General features: G+C 49.2%; 1 protein-coding gene across 1 annotated transcript in view; it reads left to right on the top strand.

The window, feature by feature from the left end:
- The first annotated feature begins 17852 nt into the window (after positions 1-17852).
- Positions 17853-18162, top strand: part of ACBD3 (acyl-CoA binding domain containing 3) — an 18757-nt gene continuing 18447 nt past the window's right edge. The window contains exon 1 of the mRNA XM_026060440.1: positions 17853-18162. Within this exon, the coding sequence (XP_025916225.1) occupies positions 17912-18162 (251 nt within the window). The 5' untranslated portion in view covers positions 17853-17911.

Below are 18162 nucleotides of genomic sequence, written 5' to 3'. Positions count from 1 at the left end.
CACGCATTTGCATTGAAAAGTATCTCCATCCTCCTCCTCCCTCCCCGTCCTGCCTCCCCCAGCCCAGATCAGCAGTCTGAGACCTTCCCACACTTGTGGCCTCTCCTGGGGCAGGTTCCTGCTGCCTCCCTGACAGCCCTGCGCCCATGCCTCCACCAGGCTGCCCAGCTCAGACGTCCCCCCAGCCTTCGAGATGCCTCTTGTTCCCCCTTCCCCAATTTAAATGGCAGCTGTTTTTCTTTGCCGTTATTCAAGTCCAGCTCCTCTGTTTTTATTTCATGGGGAGAGTATGTTTTCCTATTTGGCTTTGGCCCTGTTCGTCAAGGGTGCACCCATGTCACCTCTTTGCTCTAATCCGCTCCCTTGTTGTCTAAAGGTCTTCCTCTCTTCCCTTTTCTTAGTAGTTTTATCTCTTTCTCCATTATATTTTAGGCCCCTAGATTCTTTCTCCTCTCTTCTGCATTTGACCAAGCTTGTCAAATGGGGAATTTAAGACTTTTCTCCTTGACAGCTTTTCTTGCCCACCTCCTGGAAGTGTCTCTGTGCCACCGGGCACATGCCAAAGAGCAAATACATTTCTTATTCTAAATGAGGCAACTGCAATCCCAGATTGAGAGTAACTCCAGACAGCAGTGATCACAGCAGCTCTCTACTGCCATCTTAGCCATGACCCATATCCTTAGGAGACCATATTTTTCTCTTTTATTGTCATATCTTCATATCTGGGAGGCTGCTATAAGGTCTTTGAGGTAAGAGAAAGTACAAGGGAGCGACGGGAGCTCGCTGCAAGGCTGGCTGTTCAAAAAAAGCAGCATTGTAGTGCCTGTGTTTCTCTTTCCCTTCCCACCATTTCTATCAGCTGCTGTAACCAGCCTGGGGCTCAGCCGCCCGTGCCTAGACTGTGAGTGTAGACAAAGTCACCATGGAAAGTTTTGACCCCACTGCAGTGGCTGGAATCTGCAAAACTGCACAGAATATCCTCTGTCCGAATATCTCAAATCGCAGCAGTACCTGGCTGTTCTGCATCGTGCGTGYCTTGTTCAGTGCCAGCAGAGCAGCATTCATGGTATTGCTCTTGCAGCATTTCAGAGAGGCTGTGTTTCTCACACCTCTTGCCAAGAGGGAGAAACTTGGGGTCTTCAGAAGGCAGAAGTGAGAAGATAAGGAATTTCCTTAGGTGACTCTCTCTTTGGTGCACTGTCCTTCCTTCATGTGTTGTATTCCTTATCAGAAACGGCAGCAGCAATCGTGGCAGGTACAGAGCAGTCCAGGAGAAACTGGGAACCTGCTGGCTGCGAAAATCCTGATTTGCTGAAGCCTGACCCTCCCTGCCTGAAGAGCTTGTTTTTGCAGCTTTTCAGACTAATGGTGGCCTCTCCGCTGGCTGCATGGAGCCAGCTCCTGCCTGAGAGACCAGGGCAAACGCAAGCTGCRAGGTGAGAAGAGGCACCCGCGCACCCGTGCGAACAACCCGCTAGGTGAGCTGCGCCCCTTTCTCACCCTAATGAAGGGTCCGGCAGGTCCTGCTCTGCAGGCCTTTGCCCAGCCTCGCGAGGAGCGGTGGAGGCAATGCAGCTTTAGCAGCTTCCTTTGGTTAGTGGGAAAGCTGACTCCTGTTGTGCATTTGATTTAGGATCGTGTAAAATGTGTGTGCCCAAAGAGCTGCAGAAGACAAGGGCGCTGCAGGGCTGCCTGAGCTGTCTCTTCTCTGTCTGCATTTCCCAGGATCAGTTCTCTAACTCTTGCCAGTGTTTTCCTGCAGATGCAGAAACCATGGCCCAAAACACACCAGTGGAAAAATTTATTCACTTTTTCTTCACAGAAAGGGAGAGAAACTTCTGTAAATTTCTCTCCATTTCTGTGGATCCAAGTTGTTGTTTTTCCTTCATGTTGGCCTGAAAATTTATGAGTCATGCAAAAAAGGAGTCATTAACTGCTCTTTGGAGCACTTGCAGAATAGCCATACTTCAGATATTTGCAAATCTTTTTGCTCAGTCGTTGGGCCCTTTTGGAGCTGACGCCTCAATAGGGCATAAAGGGGAAGGGGAAGGCTCAGTGGGAAACATCTTTGCCAGCAATGCCGCCGGTGTGCTCAGCAGGAAAAAACAAGGGACGTACCCGCTTTGGCTGGCACCTTTTCTGTGAAAGCGTGCCTCCCTCAGGCCTGTTTATTGGTGTACTACCTTAGCAAAATACAAATTCCAGTGTGGATGCTGCTGTACCAGCAAAGTGTTATTTTCCACATCCTTCCTCCAGAAAACAAGCTATCCTTGTAAAAATAGAGATTTTGCTGCTATAATGCCCAGCTGGGCTGACAGAAGAGCCTAGTGAAGATTTGGTCCTAGGCCCTCAGTGCTGAGCAGAGCGGGAAGCCCTCGCAGCAGCAGCCCACGCTGACACTATAGGAGCAGGGCTATAGGCGCAGGCAGCAGGATCCCACGCTGACACTATAGGAGCAGGGCTACAGGCGCAGGCAGCAGGATCCCACGCTGACACTATAGGAGCAGGGCTATAGGCGCAGGCAGCAGGATCCCAGGTCCCTTATCACTGATGCTATAGAGGCAGGGCTATAGGCACCCAGGCTGGAGTGTCACATCAGGAAGGTGGCACCGGCGCCGGGGTGAGGCCGCAGTGCACTTCTGTGTTTCCCTTCTGTGTTTTTTTCCTGTGTTGAGAAATCTGTCTGACGTGTTGGGAGGGGGGGAGGCAGCACCGACCACTCCTGCCTGCCGTGGTGGCCGTGGGCTGACTCACTTGCCTACGACAACGGTGCATTTTCCAGCATAGGTGAGGCTTATGCTTCCTGCAGTTTTCTCTTGAGGTCAAATCTTAACACCCTTTGAGACTAGTAAACAGTGACAGATTGTAAAAAGGGCTGGGACTGTACCAGTAACTCTTGCCCGTGCCGTTTTTGGCACACTATGCAACCCACACCCAAGGAAGGCTCTCAGACTGCAGTGATGCACTGTCTCAGCCTTTGCAGGCTTTCGTGGTGAACGTAGGCTAAAATTCTCCAGCCTTTTAACTGCAATTCTTGTCAGGACTGTGGGTCTCTGCAACACGAAACAGAGCAGGGGAAGAGTGAGACGTAGGCATGTTCCCATGAGGTCTGTTAGGATCTCAGAAGAAACATAGCCAAAAGCCAACCTGTCTTCAGAGTCAGATGGGAGGTGCACTGCGTGTTAAACTGTGGAAGGTACCTCAGGAAATCCTAGCCACTCGTACAGAGTTTGTATTAATACAGCAATGTGTTAATATAGTTATTCAGACACATGCAAGCACAGGATGGATTTAGAAGGTTTTAGGGCTAGACCTCTTCTAGTCAGCATGGGTGAAATTGCTGCACCAAGCCTTTCTTCAGCTGTGTGAGCCAATGGTATTCTGTCGTATCCTAGTCTGCGTACCTTGTTTCACAGGAGAAGTCCCATGAGCAACACCCTTGGAAGAAACTGAACAAAAATGTCTTTGAAATCTGCCCCATGGAAGAGATTCAGTTACATAACGTAGTCACAGCGGCGGGTCCCATTCTTGTAGCATCACATCAGTTGTCAGCCAACAGATGTGATGATGGAAAGGGAAGAGTGGATCTGGAAGGAACCTGAGCAGTAATTTGGACACGTGGAGGAAAGATGCTCGATTAGTATGCAGTCCTTCAGCACCACAGGCTGGCATTACTGCTAGCTGGACAGAGATGCCAAGCAGGCATGGGGAAGACGCAAATTATATCTCTCTAGCAGGCCGATGCGTTGCAGTGAGGAGAGCTGTACTGACCCAGATCTGTCCCCCAGTCCCTAATGCCCCTCTGTTAGCTACAGAGGCTGCAGAAGTGGCGAGGGACAGGCGTTGCGCTTGTCCCCAGCTTCGAACAGCGGCACAGCTGCACCAGCAGTAACAGTGAAAGGCAGCAACTGTGGTTTTAGCCTAACGTAGCCTGGACAGTCRTCCGTGAGGAGCCTGCAAAGCTGCCCACTTGCTAGGCCATGCAGCAGTCGGTCACTGCTGACCTGCACTGGGTTTGAAGGCTGGCTCCAGAGACGAACGGTTTTGTTCCTCTCGTTATTCTCCAGAGGCTGCCGGTYGTCCTGAGGAAGCCTTTCGGCAGCGCTCCTCATAAGGGATGCGGGGCAAGAACACGTTCCCATGCTTTTAGTGCCATTGTGGCACTGCGTGGCTTCCTGCGAGCCTCTTCCCGCCCAGCAATGCATGACTTTCGGGCTGCACAGTCTGGGTGGGATTTATTTTAAAGCGAGACTCTATTTAGCCATGATGTCAACTGCAGCCAACTATAAAAAGATCAGTAATGCTCTCTGAGAGTGTAACAGCTGCTGCTCTGCACAGTCTCTGGTGTATTACCAGTCCGCCCTATTTCATGTGCACACAGCCAAAATAAAATACTATAGCAATCATCTTGTTATATAGTTCAAGGAATTGGGGACGTAAACTCTCCAGAGACTAGGAGGAATTCAAGGTTAACCAAACTGGGTAATTTTACGCAGTTTGTTAACAAAAAGGTAATTTTATCCAGATGTACAACATAACCTGATTTTTACCTGCYACCTGACTACATGGTATTAGCAATTGCTACATAATGACAACACACCAACAAATGTTTCCTTCGGGCAGTTTTGCTGGATGTTATTAACACACRGTTATAAACCGAGCTCTTGTCTGTACTGCATGGGAAAAGTCCAACAATATATTACCTCATATGTAAAATATATTTTTGTCCTTAACGGGACATGCCACACATGTCTGAAAACACACTAATGGGGCCCAGAGTTCCTCTAAAAGCAGAGAAACTGATTCAGAAAACAGGATCTGTTAAGCTACAGTGAGCAGCCAAGGTTCATGAATGTGGAATTGTGCTTGCAATATGCACTGCAGCAGGAGCTGGAGACATGGTCTTGGCCAGGTCTCTGATTAAGCAGAGCATCTCCAGGAGGATGCTATCATAAAGCCGATGCTTTTACACAATCTGAACAACAAGCGTTGGTAATAGTGCCTGCATTTCACTTTGTGGACTTCCTTTTGTTGAGGACCTCGATACCTTTCCCACGGGTRAGTGTATCCATTTTACTAAAATGCAGTAAGGTTGAGCAACCTGCCCCTGGTTAGGCACAAGTCAGGGAGCAGCAGAGCGAGAACCGGAGCCTGGCCGTCCTGGCTCTCCTTTCCCTCTTCCCATCCCGCTACTCCCTGGGCCGCTGCCTGGTGAGCTGACGTTGCCGGGTCGCTAGTGGGCCACACAACTCAACTGGTTGTAATCAAACGAGAGAGCTGAAACAATATGTGTTCAGCAAGCAATAGGACGAGCAAAAGGGTTTGAAAAGTCGCACGAGAGCCGATGACCTGCTTTGAATTTGCCCATTGGGAAGTGCCCAGTTTGCTGTGGCAGCTGCTCAAAGTCCTCCTGGGCATGGACTCAGCAAGGTCCGTCACGCAGCCGCTGGCGACCAGTGCAGGTCCCAGAAGTGGTTCCTGGAGGCAGAAGCACAGATTTATCAGCAGCATGAAACATGCAAATGCCTTGCTTGCAGCCCCATCTCCCTCCTTCCCTGAGCTTTGCTATGTGCGTTTTGAAGAGCCCAAGTGTCTATGGGAGATCACCTTGGGGCTGGGAAGTCAAAGCTGCGGCACCATCGCTAACGTGGGCCCCAGCAGACTGGCTCACATCTCTCAACTCACGCGGAGGTGCTCTGCCCTACAGCCACACCATGCAGGGGCCGAGGAACCTTTCCAGCCCCGTCTGCTCTCAGTTTCTCTCTCACACAGGCTTTCATCAGGTCTCTCCTTTAAAAATGGGATTTAAGCTCCAGCAGTATGAGAAGAAGGGAATTTCCTCCCGGTTCGGTCAGCCGTGCCAGGCTGCGTTTTCATTAATGCGGGCAGTAAGATGCCGCCACTCAGGCTGACRGGACGCGGTCTCCTACCTCACCATGCCTGGGGGCTTGGTGTGAGCTCCAGGGCCCTCCTGCGTCCAATCTGGCAAGACGAAGCAGTGCAAAGGGACAACACCGCTGCATCTAGGCTGGTTCTGTGCGTTTTGTAGTGCAGATGGGGCCTTTGTAGTGTGGGTGAGGAGCTGCCTGTTTCTAAGTGACATGTAAACTTCTTTGACACGGGTTTAAGTGGCGGGGAGCACGCCAGTCGGAGAGGAAATGGTCGGCTGCCAACCGGCGGCTGTTACCGAAGGTGCCAGGGCAGTTAGGCAATGTGAGGGATGATTTTGCATCGGACAAAGCCGCTGGGATGGAAGCAAGCACGCCGTGTTTGCATCTCGGTGCTGTGGCCAGGCTTGTTGAGCTGTGCCTGCCGGTGCGGCCRTGCCGCTGACATGTGGGCATCTCGCCTGGGGGCACCGGCTCGTCCTTGCCGCCTGGCTCTGTTAAAAAAACCTTGGGTTCCTCCGCGTCGCCAGGGCATTCAGCCCTGCTTGTCACCAGTCCACAAGTACATGCGGTGCCTCRTACCGCGCTTGTGTACTCATTTGGGTACTCCCTTGTGTGCCGGCTGGAGCAAAGCAGCCCTGCAATAGCTGGCTCGCGTCAGCTACGCCGCGGGGCGGCCTCGTGGACAGCTGGGGGCCAGGGGCGGCTGCTCAGAGAAAATGGCCCATCGTGGCTTGGGGGCTGCCCCTCTCTCATCATCATAGCAGTGCGAGATAGCGCGATCCTTCAGTTGCTTTGCTCTGGAAACTGCTCAGCCAAAAAAAGCGACCATGCCTCTCTCTCAGTGCGCCAAAATCAGACGTGCTTATCCTACAAGCAGAGAGGCAGCAATAGTTTTGTTGTTTGTTTATTTCTTTTTTTAATCAGCTGCCCACGTTGCAAACTCATCCGAGGCTCAGAACAGAGATAAATTCCTAGAGACCAGCAAGACCCAACCTGAACGCACGACGCACGCTGGTGAACCTCACGGGACTCGGCCCCCTGGGTCACGGCGTGGAAAACAAACGTCACCCGGAGCAGCTGCTCAGTGTAAGATGAGCAGAACCAGGGGCCGACTGAGGGAACTAGTTTCTCATATGTACAAACACACATGCAAACATGCTATGCAGTTGTTTAAATAAACTCATGCTCAGGAAGGGTGAGTTGTGTCAACAGCTTGTAAGAACATGCTGTCAGATAAGAACTGGCACATTTCTTGTGTCCAGCCATGTATGTATAATGGTATCACAGCGGGAGCTGAGTTGCTGTGGATTTTAAGGTTGTGTTTTTTTAATAGCACCTAGGGGACAGGATACTGGCACTCTCTGAACATTCAGTAACTTCCCAGCCAGAGCCTCTATTCATCCTCTAATCATCTACAGATTATTTAGGAATTTACTTTATCCTGTGATAACTGAGTGCAGTTCTTTAGGTGATGAGCAGTCTCCTTTCTAAATAGGGACGGCTGCGGCTGTTTTTGCAAAGCTTTTGTCTACCTTTGTCCGAGCCTTCGCAACAAATAAGTGGCTTCTATACTTTTAGAATTAAGACTAGTAAATCATTGGCTGGGAGCCCATTTGTTCAAAGAAGAAAAGAAAGTAGTTCTGCAATTCTACACTAGTGACAGGACGAAGCTCTCTCAGACAATAGCCCTAGAAACCTCAGGCTCCTGGTATTCTGATTCCATGGCTATGGTTTTCCACAGTGACCAAGTAATGTATTTAATCCTTTCACTACCTCTGTGTAGGGTCTTGGAGCTTTAAGGTGTCAGAAGGAATCATCAGACGAACTCCTTCAAGGCCTTGGAAGGCAAGTTCTTCCAGCGTGCCCCTGGAGAAAAAAAAAGTTTTCTTCCAAAGCAGATGTTTTTCCTTTAGTATGCTTTACTAGTTTAGGAAAACAAGCTCTTCTTTTAAAAAAGAAAATTCTTTGAAAACTTGGATCTTTTTGCAAATAATGTGTTGCTAAAGCTGACATCTTGTTTTTCCCCACTGTGGTTAGAGAAAATTTCTTCTCTGGACCTTCAAGACTTTTCAGTCCTCCTAATGGATTTTTTGTCTCCTGACTCCTAGAGGTCTGCTGAAAGATCAAAATGATTACATATTTATTTGTGCGTTAAATTACTTGCCTCTAAGTATATGGTATTCTTTTCATCAAACCCATCATAGTGGATACTCTTATTTATTCCTGTGGGAGCTGGGAGTCCTAATCAGGCCCAGCACCTTGCTGATGTGATCAGTAAAGCCTGGGGACTGGCTTATTCTGTTAAAATGATCAGCAGTGAGATAATTACATTTCACATGCAAATCATCATTGAGGGAGCCTGAAGAAATACCCACCGACCTCAGCGGGGCATTTCACACCACAGTGATAAGGTTCAACCAGCAAAGAATGCTACTGCCCTCTTTTTGAATAGAGAGGATTAGCAGCAGCCGTCTGTCTGTCTGTCCTGGCTAACAGGTTACTTGGAGGTGCTGAGCGCAGACTAATAATGTTTTGGCATCCATCTGGCAAGGCTCTCCTCATCCAGGTCTGTTCTGGGAAGAAATTTCAGGTGCTGTTGAGAATCTCAGAGCAGGTTCTTTCACTGAAAAATATTGTTTTGACGTTATATAAAGGCTACTCAGCTATTACAGTGATGGGCACTCTATTGAGGCCTGTAATAAAAGCAATGCACAAAAGGAGATATGACATTTGCAATTTGTTGAGCATAAGGGCTTGTCTATAACAKGAAGGATTTCTTGCTTTGGGTATCTCAGTGAGGTTAAAGATGCAATCTTCCTGCCTATGTCAGTATAACTGCATCTACACGAGAGCTTTTATCAGCATAACCATGTCAGCAAAAGGTCCAGCTCTTAACTGACATGATTACACTAATAAGGCTCTTTAAGTATAGGCCAGCTTATACAGATTCTGCAGACAGAAGGAAACGAGAGAATTGCTCCTTTCATCATGATAGCGTTTTATCTCAGAGGCTTAATGTTGACATTTTGAGTGCTGTTAACCTCTGCTATTTTAGGACTGTTGTGTAGGAGCGTGYCACCACTGAATCAGGCTTTCAGATACTTCTCTTCTGGGAATACAGGACAGACATCTGGGTAGTGAGATGTAATCACCTTGGTTAAGCTTCTCCTTTGAGAACTTCTCATCTACTTCTTGCCCTGTTTTCCCCTGATGAAACTCCCTCATATGCCAGCAAGCCCAGCCCTTGTTTTACTTGAGCTACATGATGAGATCCCCAGTGGATGGCTCCATGACTACATTAAATTACATGTTAGTATGTCCTTCCCCTCTTCCTTCAAAGATTTCATTATCTTGCACAAAAGCATGTGGAAAGAGGATTAATGTCTCTCTGTATTTAAGAGGAAAAATAGATGAACTGTTCAGCAGTGATTCCTCCCAAGCACGAGCAAGACATGGACCAGAAGGTATGAAAATAAATCTTAAACCAGAGGTGCTGGCTCAGATTACAACTGTACTGGATGTGCTAGTCTCAAACTCTGGCTTGGTGAAAAATGAGGGTTTGGCATTTAACGGAGAGGCTGTCTGCTGCTCCCTTTGCCATTTCACTCATTCACACTGCTCTCTGTGCAACCCTTCACCCTGACAATTGCACTGTCTCCGTTGTTTATGGGGCTGGGCTGTGAACCAGATCTGGGAATAGAGCCAGTTTTAAAAAAAAGAAAAGAAAGAAAGAAAGAAAAGGGTGGGAGAAAGGAGGGAGGCTGTATTCTCACTAAAAGCCACTATTGCCACTGAAACCCCATCTTATCAAAATACAGCCTTCTGCAGTGTTGGGAAGAGGAGCCACAGCCTCTCAGAGGGACAGCTGCAGGCCAAGAAAAGGCACAGTAACTAGTGCAGCCTGTACACAGCCCTAGATTTGTGACACTGCCTCGTAACAAAGGCTCTTGCATTGCTTTTGTAAGAAAATATGTTATTGCTCATCTCCCTTGAGGATATCCTACTCACAGATAGAGAGAATGGGAAGTCCTGTCTCAGGAATTTGTCCATTAAGAAACTGGAGTGCGGAGCTTTTAACTCAAAGCTTCCATCTCTGTTCACCAGCCTTGCTCCCCACAATCTGCTCTGATTTTATTGTCTTGATGAGAGAGAAAAAAAACGAGAGGAGAAAATGATGTCAAACAGTATTGCCAGCTGATGGGACTCGTGTGATTCCCAGCAGTTCTGCTGTGCACTCGATTTCAATGACTCCCAAGGCCCAGAAAATCCCTAAGGGAATGGAAGTGAATGGATGTCGTCCCTCTGTGCGGGACCTGCCTCTCCACTAGCCACCCCCAGATCCGAAGAGGTTGAAATTGCCTGCTGTAGTGCATTTCTAAAGTTCACTTCTAGCACAGAATAAGGGAGATAAAAATACACTTCCTGCACAGAAAATGTGTTCGCTAGAGCAGAAGAGGAGGAAAGCAAACTATGCAGTGATCTCCCCACCCCAGTAAGAGCAGAGCAGCCGGACTGGTGGAGCTGCTTCCTAGGGTGCAGTTTGGCATTACAGCTGAGCTGACGCACAAGCCGGCTGCTGCCGCTGCCTCCCATTCGCACTGCTTTCCCTACACTGTATCTCGTGGCTGTGTGGCCACAGGGCCGATCTGTTCGTCTGGCTGATACAGCGGAAAACTAACCATGCCATAAAAACGAATAGTTCTCAGCCCGATCAGCCAGCTGAATCAACTCACCCTGAAGCCACTCCATCGCCAGGTTCGGTGCRCGGGAAAGGGCAGGAGAGCACAGCTGGGCGCAGAGGGGGAAGGCGAACATCCCTGTTTGGCCGCAGCTCGCAGCCCCAACGGCGCGCTGCCCCCGAAAGGCCAACCTGCCCCGTCCCTCGTCCCTGCTGCCAGCAGCGCTCCTGCTGCCGCCGGCGCTCGCCTGGCCCCTCGCTGAACCAGGCCTGCTCTTGAAGGCGGCAGAAAGCCACGCCAGCAGCGAGGCAGCGAAGAGCTTTCTGCCTGCTTACTATGGGGAAGAGGATTGCTGAGAGGCCGGGCAAGCACCAGAGCTGACCCGGGGTGCAGACAGGACTGCACGGGGAGTGCTGTGGCTGGGAGGAGACAGGGTGGCTCCTTCCAACAGCAGCCATTTCATGAAACCTCAGTCTCAATTTAACCCAAAGCAGGAAAAAAACCCAAACAAACAGCACCAACACCAAGGAGCCACAGCTGAGCAGATGGGAACCAGCTGGGCTCTCTCCACTGAAAAGCATGCATCTGATATTGGAGGAAGAAGGGCAGGTTTCATGCCTGCTTTTGAAAGACAGGTTATCCTGTTGGCTGAGCAGGAGGAGTGACATGAACAGCACCATGTCTTGCACGCACGGCCCTGCTCTTCCCGGGAGACGGCGGGGGGGTCGGTAAACAGCTTTGCAGTGAAATCACCTCTCGGCCTGTTATTTACTGTGCCACTGGGCCCCTGGAAGGCACACGGGCAGATATCATTCATTTTAAAATAAATCCAAGAGGAAACGAGGCAGGAGGAAGGAGCAGGCATATAGCAAAGCGCAGGGTAGGATGTGCCCGGCAGCAGCAGGGGAGCTTGGCACTGGGCCGCGCTGCTCCGTGGGGCCCTTGCAGGGACACGTGTGCGAGTGGGGCCGACCCCGGCCRAGGTACTGCACCTCCACAAGGGCTGTTCAAACAGCGGCGCTGGCTGCTCAGCACCTCAGGGGTGGAAATCATTGCTCTGGCTGTTGATTCGCAGGTTTTTCTGGGCAGATAGCCAAAGATGCAATTGCTAATTGCATCAATTTCCATGTCCTCTCTTCTGTAAAATCAGTGTATTAGAGGTGTTGGTTAAATTCAGAAAGTGCTCAAATTCCCGGCCGTGTCTCAGTTAGCAAAGACTTCTGGATAGCAGTGCTATACTACTTCCTTCAGCTCATGTGCCTGTAAAAGGTGTGGTTGTTTACAGCGTTATACGCCTACAGATGCAATCATATCAGCATAAGATACATTAAACTTCTAGCTAATTTTATTATACTGAATTGAACTGTTCTTTTATGATCACTTGTATCTGGTCTAACTGCATCCATGCTAAGGGATGTTTGCTGTCTCTCAAAATGGAAATATTAAGTGAAGATGGACTTTAGCATGTGTATTATTCCTCAGGACTCGCTCTAGCACTGTGTCAATAAACCTGGTTTCAGCTGTGTTTGCCGACACCACTGAAAAGGTATTGTCAGACCCTACATCCGATTAACTGTTATACTGCAGCTCTGGTAATAATTTAGAGAAGTCAGTGTAAATGTCACCATAAACCACTACATAAATTGCAAGGCAGCAGCACTGTGCACAGGGCTACCTGCAAAGCACTGACGACTAGCTGAAATTATCCACCTTGCTGTCGGGAGGTCCCAGGAGGGACTGAGGCACACCGGCAAGATTGCAGCTGTACTGCAGTCATTCAGCGTTGTCCAACAGCATGCGAAACACACACACAGCACTGTGTGCTCCTGGCTGCCAGGCGAGCTTYGACCAAGTTTTAAAGGAGACCTTGAAGGAAAAATCTCTCTTTTTTTTTTCTCCCCTCCATTTTTATTGCTTTCATTACTTAGTAGAAAAACTAAAGCTATTAAATCTGGAGGAGCCTGTGGTGGAGGTCTTACAGAAGGAGATTCAAAGTGCTCTCTGCCTGAACTGAGAAGTAGAAGCATAAAATCTTGATTGGGCTTATTTTTCTCCCCAGAGTTTGTAGGACATGTGAGTTAACAAGTACTAATGAAAAAAGGCAGGTTTAAATGACTTAATAGAAATTGCTCTCAATGTGGTGACATTATACAATTTGTTGTCCCAGAGCTGCCAATATCAGCAGGTCCAAAAACAATTTACTGCACATGCCCAAGTGGTTGGCGTACGATCTTTGAGCTTAATGCGTTTTGAACATCTAAAGAGCTACTGAGAAGATCCGTTTGTCACATGTGCAGTAGGGTCACTCTGGGCTGCTAGATTTCAGGAAGACCAATAGGCCACCATGAGAAGCAACTTGGTGGGGGATCATTGGCAAAGCACTGGCAGATATACTGTGCTCCTGTGACAGAGATGTTTTCCATCTCAGTCTTCCAAAATGAAAAAAATTCAATTTCTTTAAAAAGACGGGGATGAGCAAAACTATGAGGGGAGAAAAATATATATATTTATATATACCCTTTAGTCCACCTTATATCAGCCAGAGCAATTTAGAGACATAAGCACAAACTAAATTTGTTTTCCTTTGTGTTATTAGCAGTGCGGGGAGTCCACCATGCTGTAACAGTGCTTCCACAGGTGGTTTTACAGTATAAGATCAACTCCTAAGTAAACTGCTTGTATCCACCTTTTAAGGAAAGGCAGTGTAAATCCAGACAGACAACGAAAGTGCCTGTAATTTAAAGTAAAAGAACTTGACCACTGTCCTTCTTCTGGTCCTAGACTGCTCCATCCAGTAAACTCTCATGAATGGAAAATGAAGACAGCAAAGGAAGAAATCAAACTGTCGTGTTCTGGAAAAGGTAAATCCAGTTACTACTCACAAATGCAATTTAACTGCCAGACCTTGGGGAACTTAAGCCTTGCATTAATCTGATCACCTTCCCAAAGGTACATGTAGCCTTTCCTTCCAGTCACTGCATTTTCCCCTCTCCCAGTGAAAAGCCCGGGAGCGCACCTGTGGGCTGGTACACTTCCAGTAGGTCTGGGAAGGTTGCTCACACTTGTTCTACTGAATGCAGCCATTCCTGGGAAGCTGATAACGATATTTTCGTAATGAATGACTTACATTCACTATTTTCATAGTGAATGATGACTTACATTTCTGAGCCCACAACACAGTGCCAGTCCTAGCTGTTCAGATCTGTTCATTTGAGATCATCAAACATTTAGCAATCTTGCTCTAGCAAACAATACATTAGGCCATATCTTATAAAGCAGGGCTCCTTCCTCTGCTAGCAGCTACTAGGTAAGTGGAAACTCCTTCGAAGGACAGTACAGGCTGGAGGAAGCACCCATGGTTCACTCATCGATACCTAGGGAGGAAGGACCTACGGTCTTTTACCTATGAATACCAGAAGAGTAAAATAGCTATTTGCTTAAGTGGGACTAATCCTCTATGAACATTTTAATGGTTTACTGTACAATAGCAATGAGTGGGTTGGTGGTTTTTGCTGTTAAACATTCACTAGCTTGAATTAAATAATTAATTTGTTATATAAAAAGCTTCTAGGATTACATTTCCTAGTGAAGACCATTGTTGTTGGATTGAGGCTACCTCTTTGGGACTTGAATCTCTTCTGTGTTTTCTTTGCTATGCAGAATCAGTTGTTAGAAGAAATAAATGAATAATTTAATAGCTGAACTTAGCATCTTCATCCTATCTGTGAATTAAGCTAGGGTTTTTCTCAAATGCATAAACTATTGAGAACTCTTTGTCATAATCATTCGGAAAATACTTCTTGATTTATAGGATTCATAAGCAATTCATCGAGGGTGCTAGAAATATGAGGTGTTAGTCATACTGGCTGCRTGCGAAGGCTGGCTGCTCCCTGCAGGACGAGGAGCTGGAAGCCAAGCAGGCCAACGCAGCCGGCAGGGTGAAAGCCCACGGGTTGGGCTGCGGGTGCAGATCTGGGYGCCCAGGGCCCGGTGCAGGCCTGGCTGCAACGCAGCGGGGGCCGTAGCGCAGGCGGGGGCTGAGGGTGAGAGCCTCGGTGGAAAGCAGCTCCCATGGGCTGGGGCTGGGTGCTGGCCACCCAGCCGCGCTGCCCGGGCGCGCTGCCCACAGCCGCCGTGGGAAGGGGGCCACCCTCGGCTGCACCCTGAGCCCCCGCAGCCAAACCTCCAGGAGGGCGAGGATGCGCTCAGGGCCCGGTGGTTGCCTGGACAGGTAGCTCCAGGTAAGCTTCTATTTTTTCACTTGATGAATATGTCTTGGATTCCACTCTCTAGTTCAAATAGCCATCTCTACCAGTTCAAAGTTTGCTTCTGGAAAAATATTTTGTCTTTTGTTATTGCCAATAAACTTCTTTCCCAGACCAGGATTTCCTGACTCCTCTCTAATGTGAACCTCCATTTTCTAATATATTATCTCACAGGTATTGCCCTTCCTATACCTGATCAAGCACTCAGATTGTCCACTGGTTGCGTTATCACTCCTTCAGCACTTACTGATGCAATAGTGTGGCACTAATGGTTTCTTACTGTGTTTAGAAATACAATCTGGAAGCAGTGTGAAACAAAGGAGTCAATATAACGTGACCGGCCCGTTCTCCACAGAGAGCTAGGGCTACAGGGGACACGGGCGGAGAGTCACTAAAGGCAAATCTGCGCTGCCCAGTGGCTCTCGGCGCAGAGACCTCAGACTAAGGCAAACCATGCCACGGAGCTGTGCCAGTGCAGGGCTGGGCCTCAGCTACGCCTTGGCTAGACGTCGCGCTAACAGAGACGTCTTGCTTTCAAGCCTCCAGCTGGTACCTCTCCAAGACACCACGTTGCACTCTGTGGAGAAACCTGCTCAGCTGGCGCCAGCTCACACGCTCTGCCGTGGAATAGCAAAGCTGGCACGAGAAGAGAGGCATAATCTCACATCTGCTAAGCATACCAAACATTAGCTACAGGTGACATCCTACTATGAGGGAAATCAGTTTTCTGCAATTCTACTACAAATTAGCCCGCCAAGGCAAAGACTGTGGAGCATCTTGGGTTTAGCTTGACCTCCCAACACTTAGGCAAATTTAGGGCTGTCTGGTTCGGGGATAATCTAATATGAAACAGAAGCAGCTCTGTTTTTCCTAGCATATAAAATGAAATAAATATTTCCTTCTACTTGGATGAAACATAGCAAAGCCTATAGGCTCAGTCAGAACTTCAGTTTCTTTTCCTACAAGGATGCATTCTCAAATACACAAATCGGAGTTTCTTAAAGTAGACACTAAACTTAATCTCTCTATGGTTTAAACTGTGGAATGGAATTAATGCCATAATGAAATATTTATGAAGCACAGACTCTGTAAACCAAGCGTGAAATGTGTCAGATGAAAACTTTGAAAAATATAGGTTTTAATAGAAGTAATTTTATAGATGAACTAACAAATCTTTAAGTGAAGCTGGATCTGATGGTGAAATGTCAGACTTTTAAAGCAGAGTGCATGCATGTATGAGGAGATCATTTTATCTGTTCTGCTGTTGATTTGGTACAGAGATAGCACCACATAGTCAGTACTGAGAACAGTGCACCCCTGAAAGCTAGAACTGTCAAAAGAGGGTGACACACCTTTGTTCTGCAGTCTTAGCCAGGAAAAAGCCACGTATAGAGTATTGTGGTTGATCCTCAGTCAAAAACAAAAAAGCCAGTGAAGAAGCTAGAGAGGATTTCCAATCAGTTGTAAAACTTCTTTTAAAGCTTAGATGAATCATCATCTGAATCAAATTCTGCCCCTGTCTGTACACATTTATAGTAAACAGTGTCCCATGTGGCATTCACTCTTTCAAGAAATACAAACTGGAAATGAAGTGCTTTAAATAAAGCTTTACAGTTCTTCTCCCTTTCATCCAAAGACTTCAAAGTACTTTGTAAATATGACTTAATAAAATCTCCTCAGCCTTCCTTAGAGATCAGCACATGGATATACTACCTTGAACAGCAGATAAACTCCTAGACTGAGTGAGTGGCTTCACAGGACAACCCAGGAAACCAGTGGCAGATTCAGGTAAAGAACTGGGGGGCTCCTCAACATGCCCTGGTGTTACTGGAGGAAGAGCACAGTTGTAGGGTGCTGTTTCTTTGTATGGGCTTCGTTAAACACCCAGGAGGAACACTGAGCTTCCAAGGTGTGCATTCGGCATCTTGTTTCTGGCGAGAAATGTGACCYAAAGCACTTGACACCTATTCCCGCTTGAAGCCCTGTGACAAGGGTTGCTTGCACTGGGAATCGACTTGCTTGGCTGGGCACAGAACTGTAAAATCACATTCTGACTCTCTCCCCTTGGATAGCATACAATAATAGCATTATTGTGGATAGGGTTTCATGGTCACAAGGGAGCAAGCTAATTGCAGCTATAACTCTTGAAGAAATAATTGCCTTGTACTCTTTTTCTTTCCCTGGCTCATTACTTTCCTTTCTTGCCTCTCTTCTGTGAGGTCTGAAGCATGGTTTCTGAAAGATGAGGAAGAGAGGTCAGTAGCAGACCTCACGCTACCTTAGAGCTGGAGCAGAGGGCTTTTAATGTCTGACATTAAGCTGTTGAAAAATCGTTATTTCCTTCTATAAAGCAACCAAAAAGCGCACACAGCGTTTTCAGCAGCAGTTCCTCCAACCACTCACGTAAACCCCAGTGCTCGGGGTGTTGGGGCTGCCCTGGAGGAGGGCCTGCGATTTAGGGCAGACTGCCCAGGCGCTTCTGGCAGAGGCAGCGCTCGTTTCTTCGGGGGCAGCCCCATTCCCCGCCCCCGGCCATGCCAGCGAGCCCTGGCCAAGAGCCTGCCCGAGGCTACGGCTAACTCCCTTTGCGGGGTGGCGGGGGCATTTCCAGCCCCATTCCCACGGGGAAGGTGTTTGGCCCTGCGCTCGTACCGCAGACAGAGGTAACCCGTGCCCCTGGCGCCGATGCGGAGGGTTCAGAGGCCCTGAAGGAGGCGCAGGAGCATCCCCGGCAGCCGGCAGCCAGCCCCCGGGCTGCGGGGCGCCCCACGCCGCCATCAGGGCTCTGCCCACGCCCGAGCCACCCCGCGCGGCGCCCAGCGGCCGTTGGCGAGAGGGCGGGGCCTCGGACGGCCGTTAGCGAGGGGGGCGGGGCCGATGGGCCGATGGGCGGGGCCTCTGAGGGRAGCGGCCGTTTGGATGGGGCGTGGCCTCTTCGGGGGGTGGGGGCTCAGGGCAAGGAGCGGGCGGGGAGCGGCGGTTGGGCGTGGCCGGAAGTTCCGGGTCGGAGGGAACAGGAAGTCGGGACGTGGCCGCTGCAGCGGAGCAGCAGGCGGAGGGCGGGTGGCGGCGGACGATGGCGGCGGTGCTGAGCTCGGACCGGCTCGAGGTCTCCGTGGACGGGCTGACGCTGAGCCCCAACGCCGAGGAGCTGCCGTGCGAGGCGCGGCCGGGGCCGGGAGACGCCGCGGCGGCGGGGCGGAGCCGAGCGGGCCCGGGCGCGGCGGAGGCCGGCGGGGAGGCGGCGGTGGCGGAGGAGGCGACGCTGAGCCCGGAGCGGCGCTGGGGCTTCGCGCTGGAGGAGCTCTACGGCCTGGCGCTGCGCTT

The sequence above is a fragment of the Apteryx rowi genome, unplaced genomic scaffold (assembly GCF_003343035.1).
Source record: "Apteryx rowi isolate R43461 unplaced genomic scaffold, aptRow1 scaffold_169, whole genome shotgun sequence".
NCBI classification, from domain to species: domain Eukaryota; kingdom Metazoa; phylum Chordata; class Aves; order Apterygiformes; family Apterygidae; genus Apteryx; species Apteryx rowi.
Note: the sequence above shows the minus strand (reverse complement) of the source record. Positions and strands in the feature narration are given on the sequence as shown.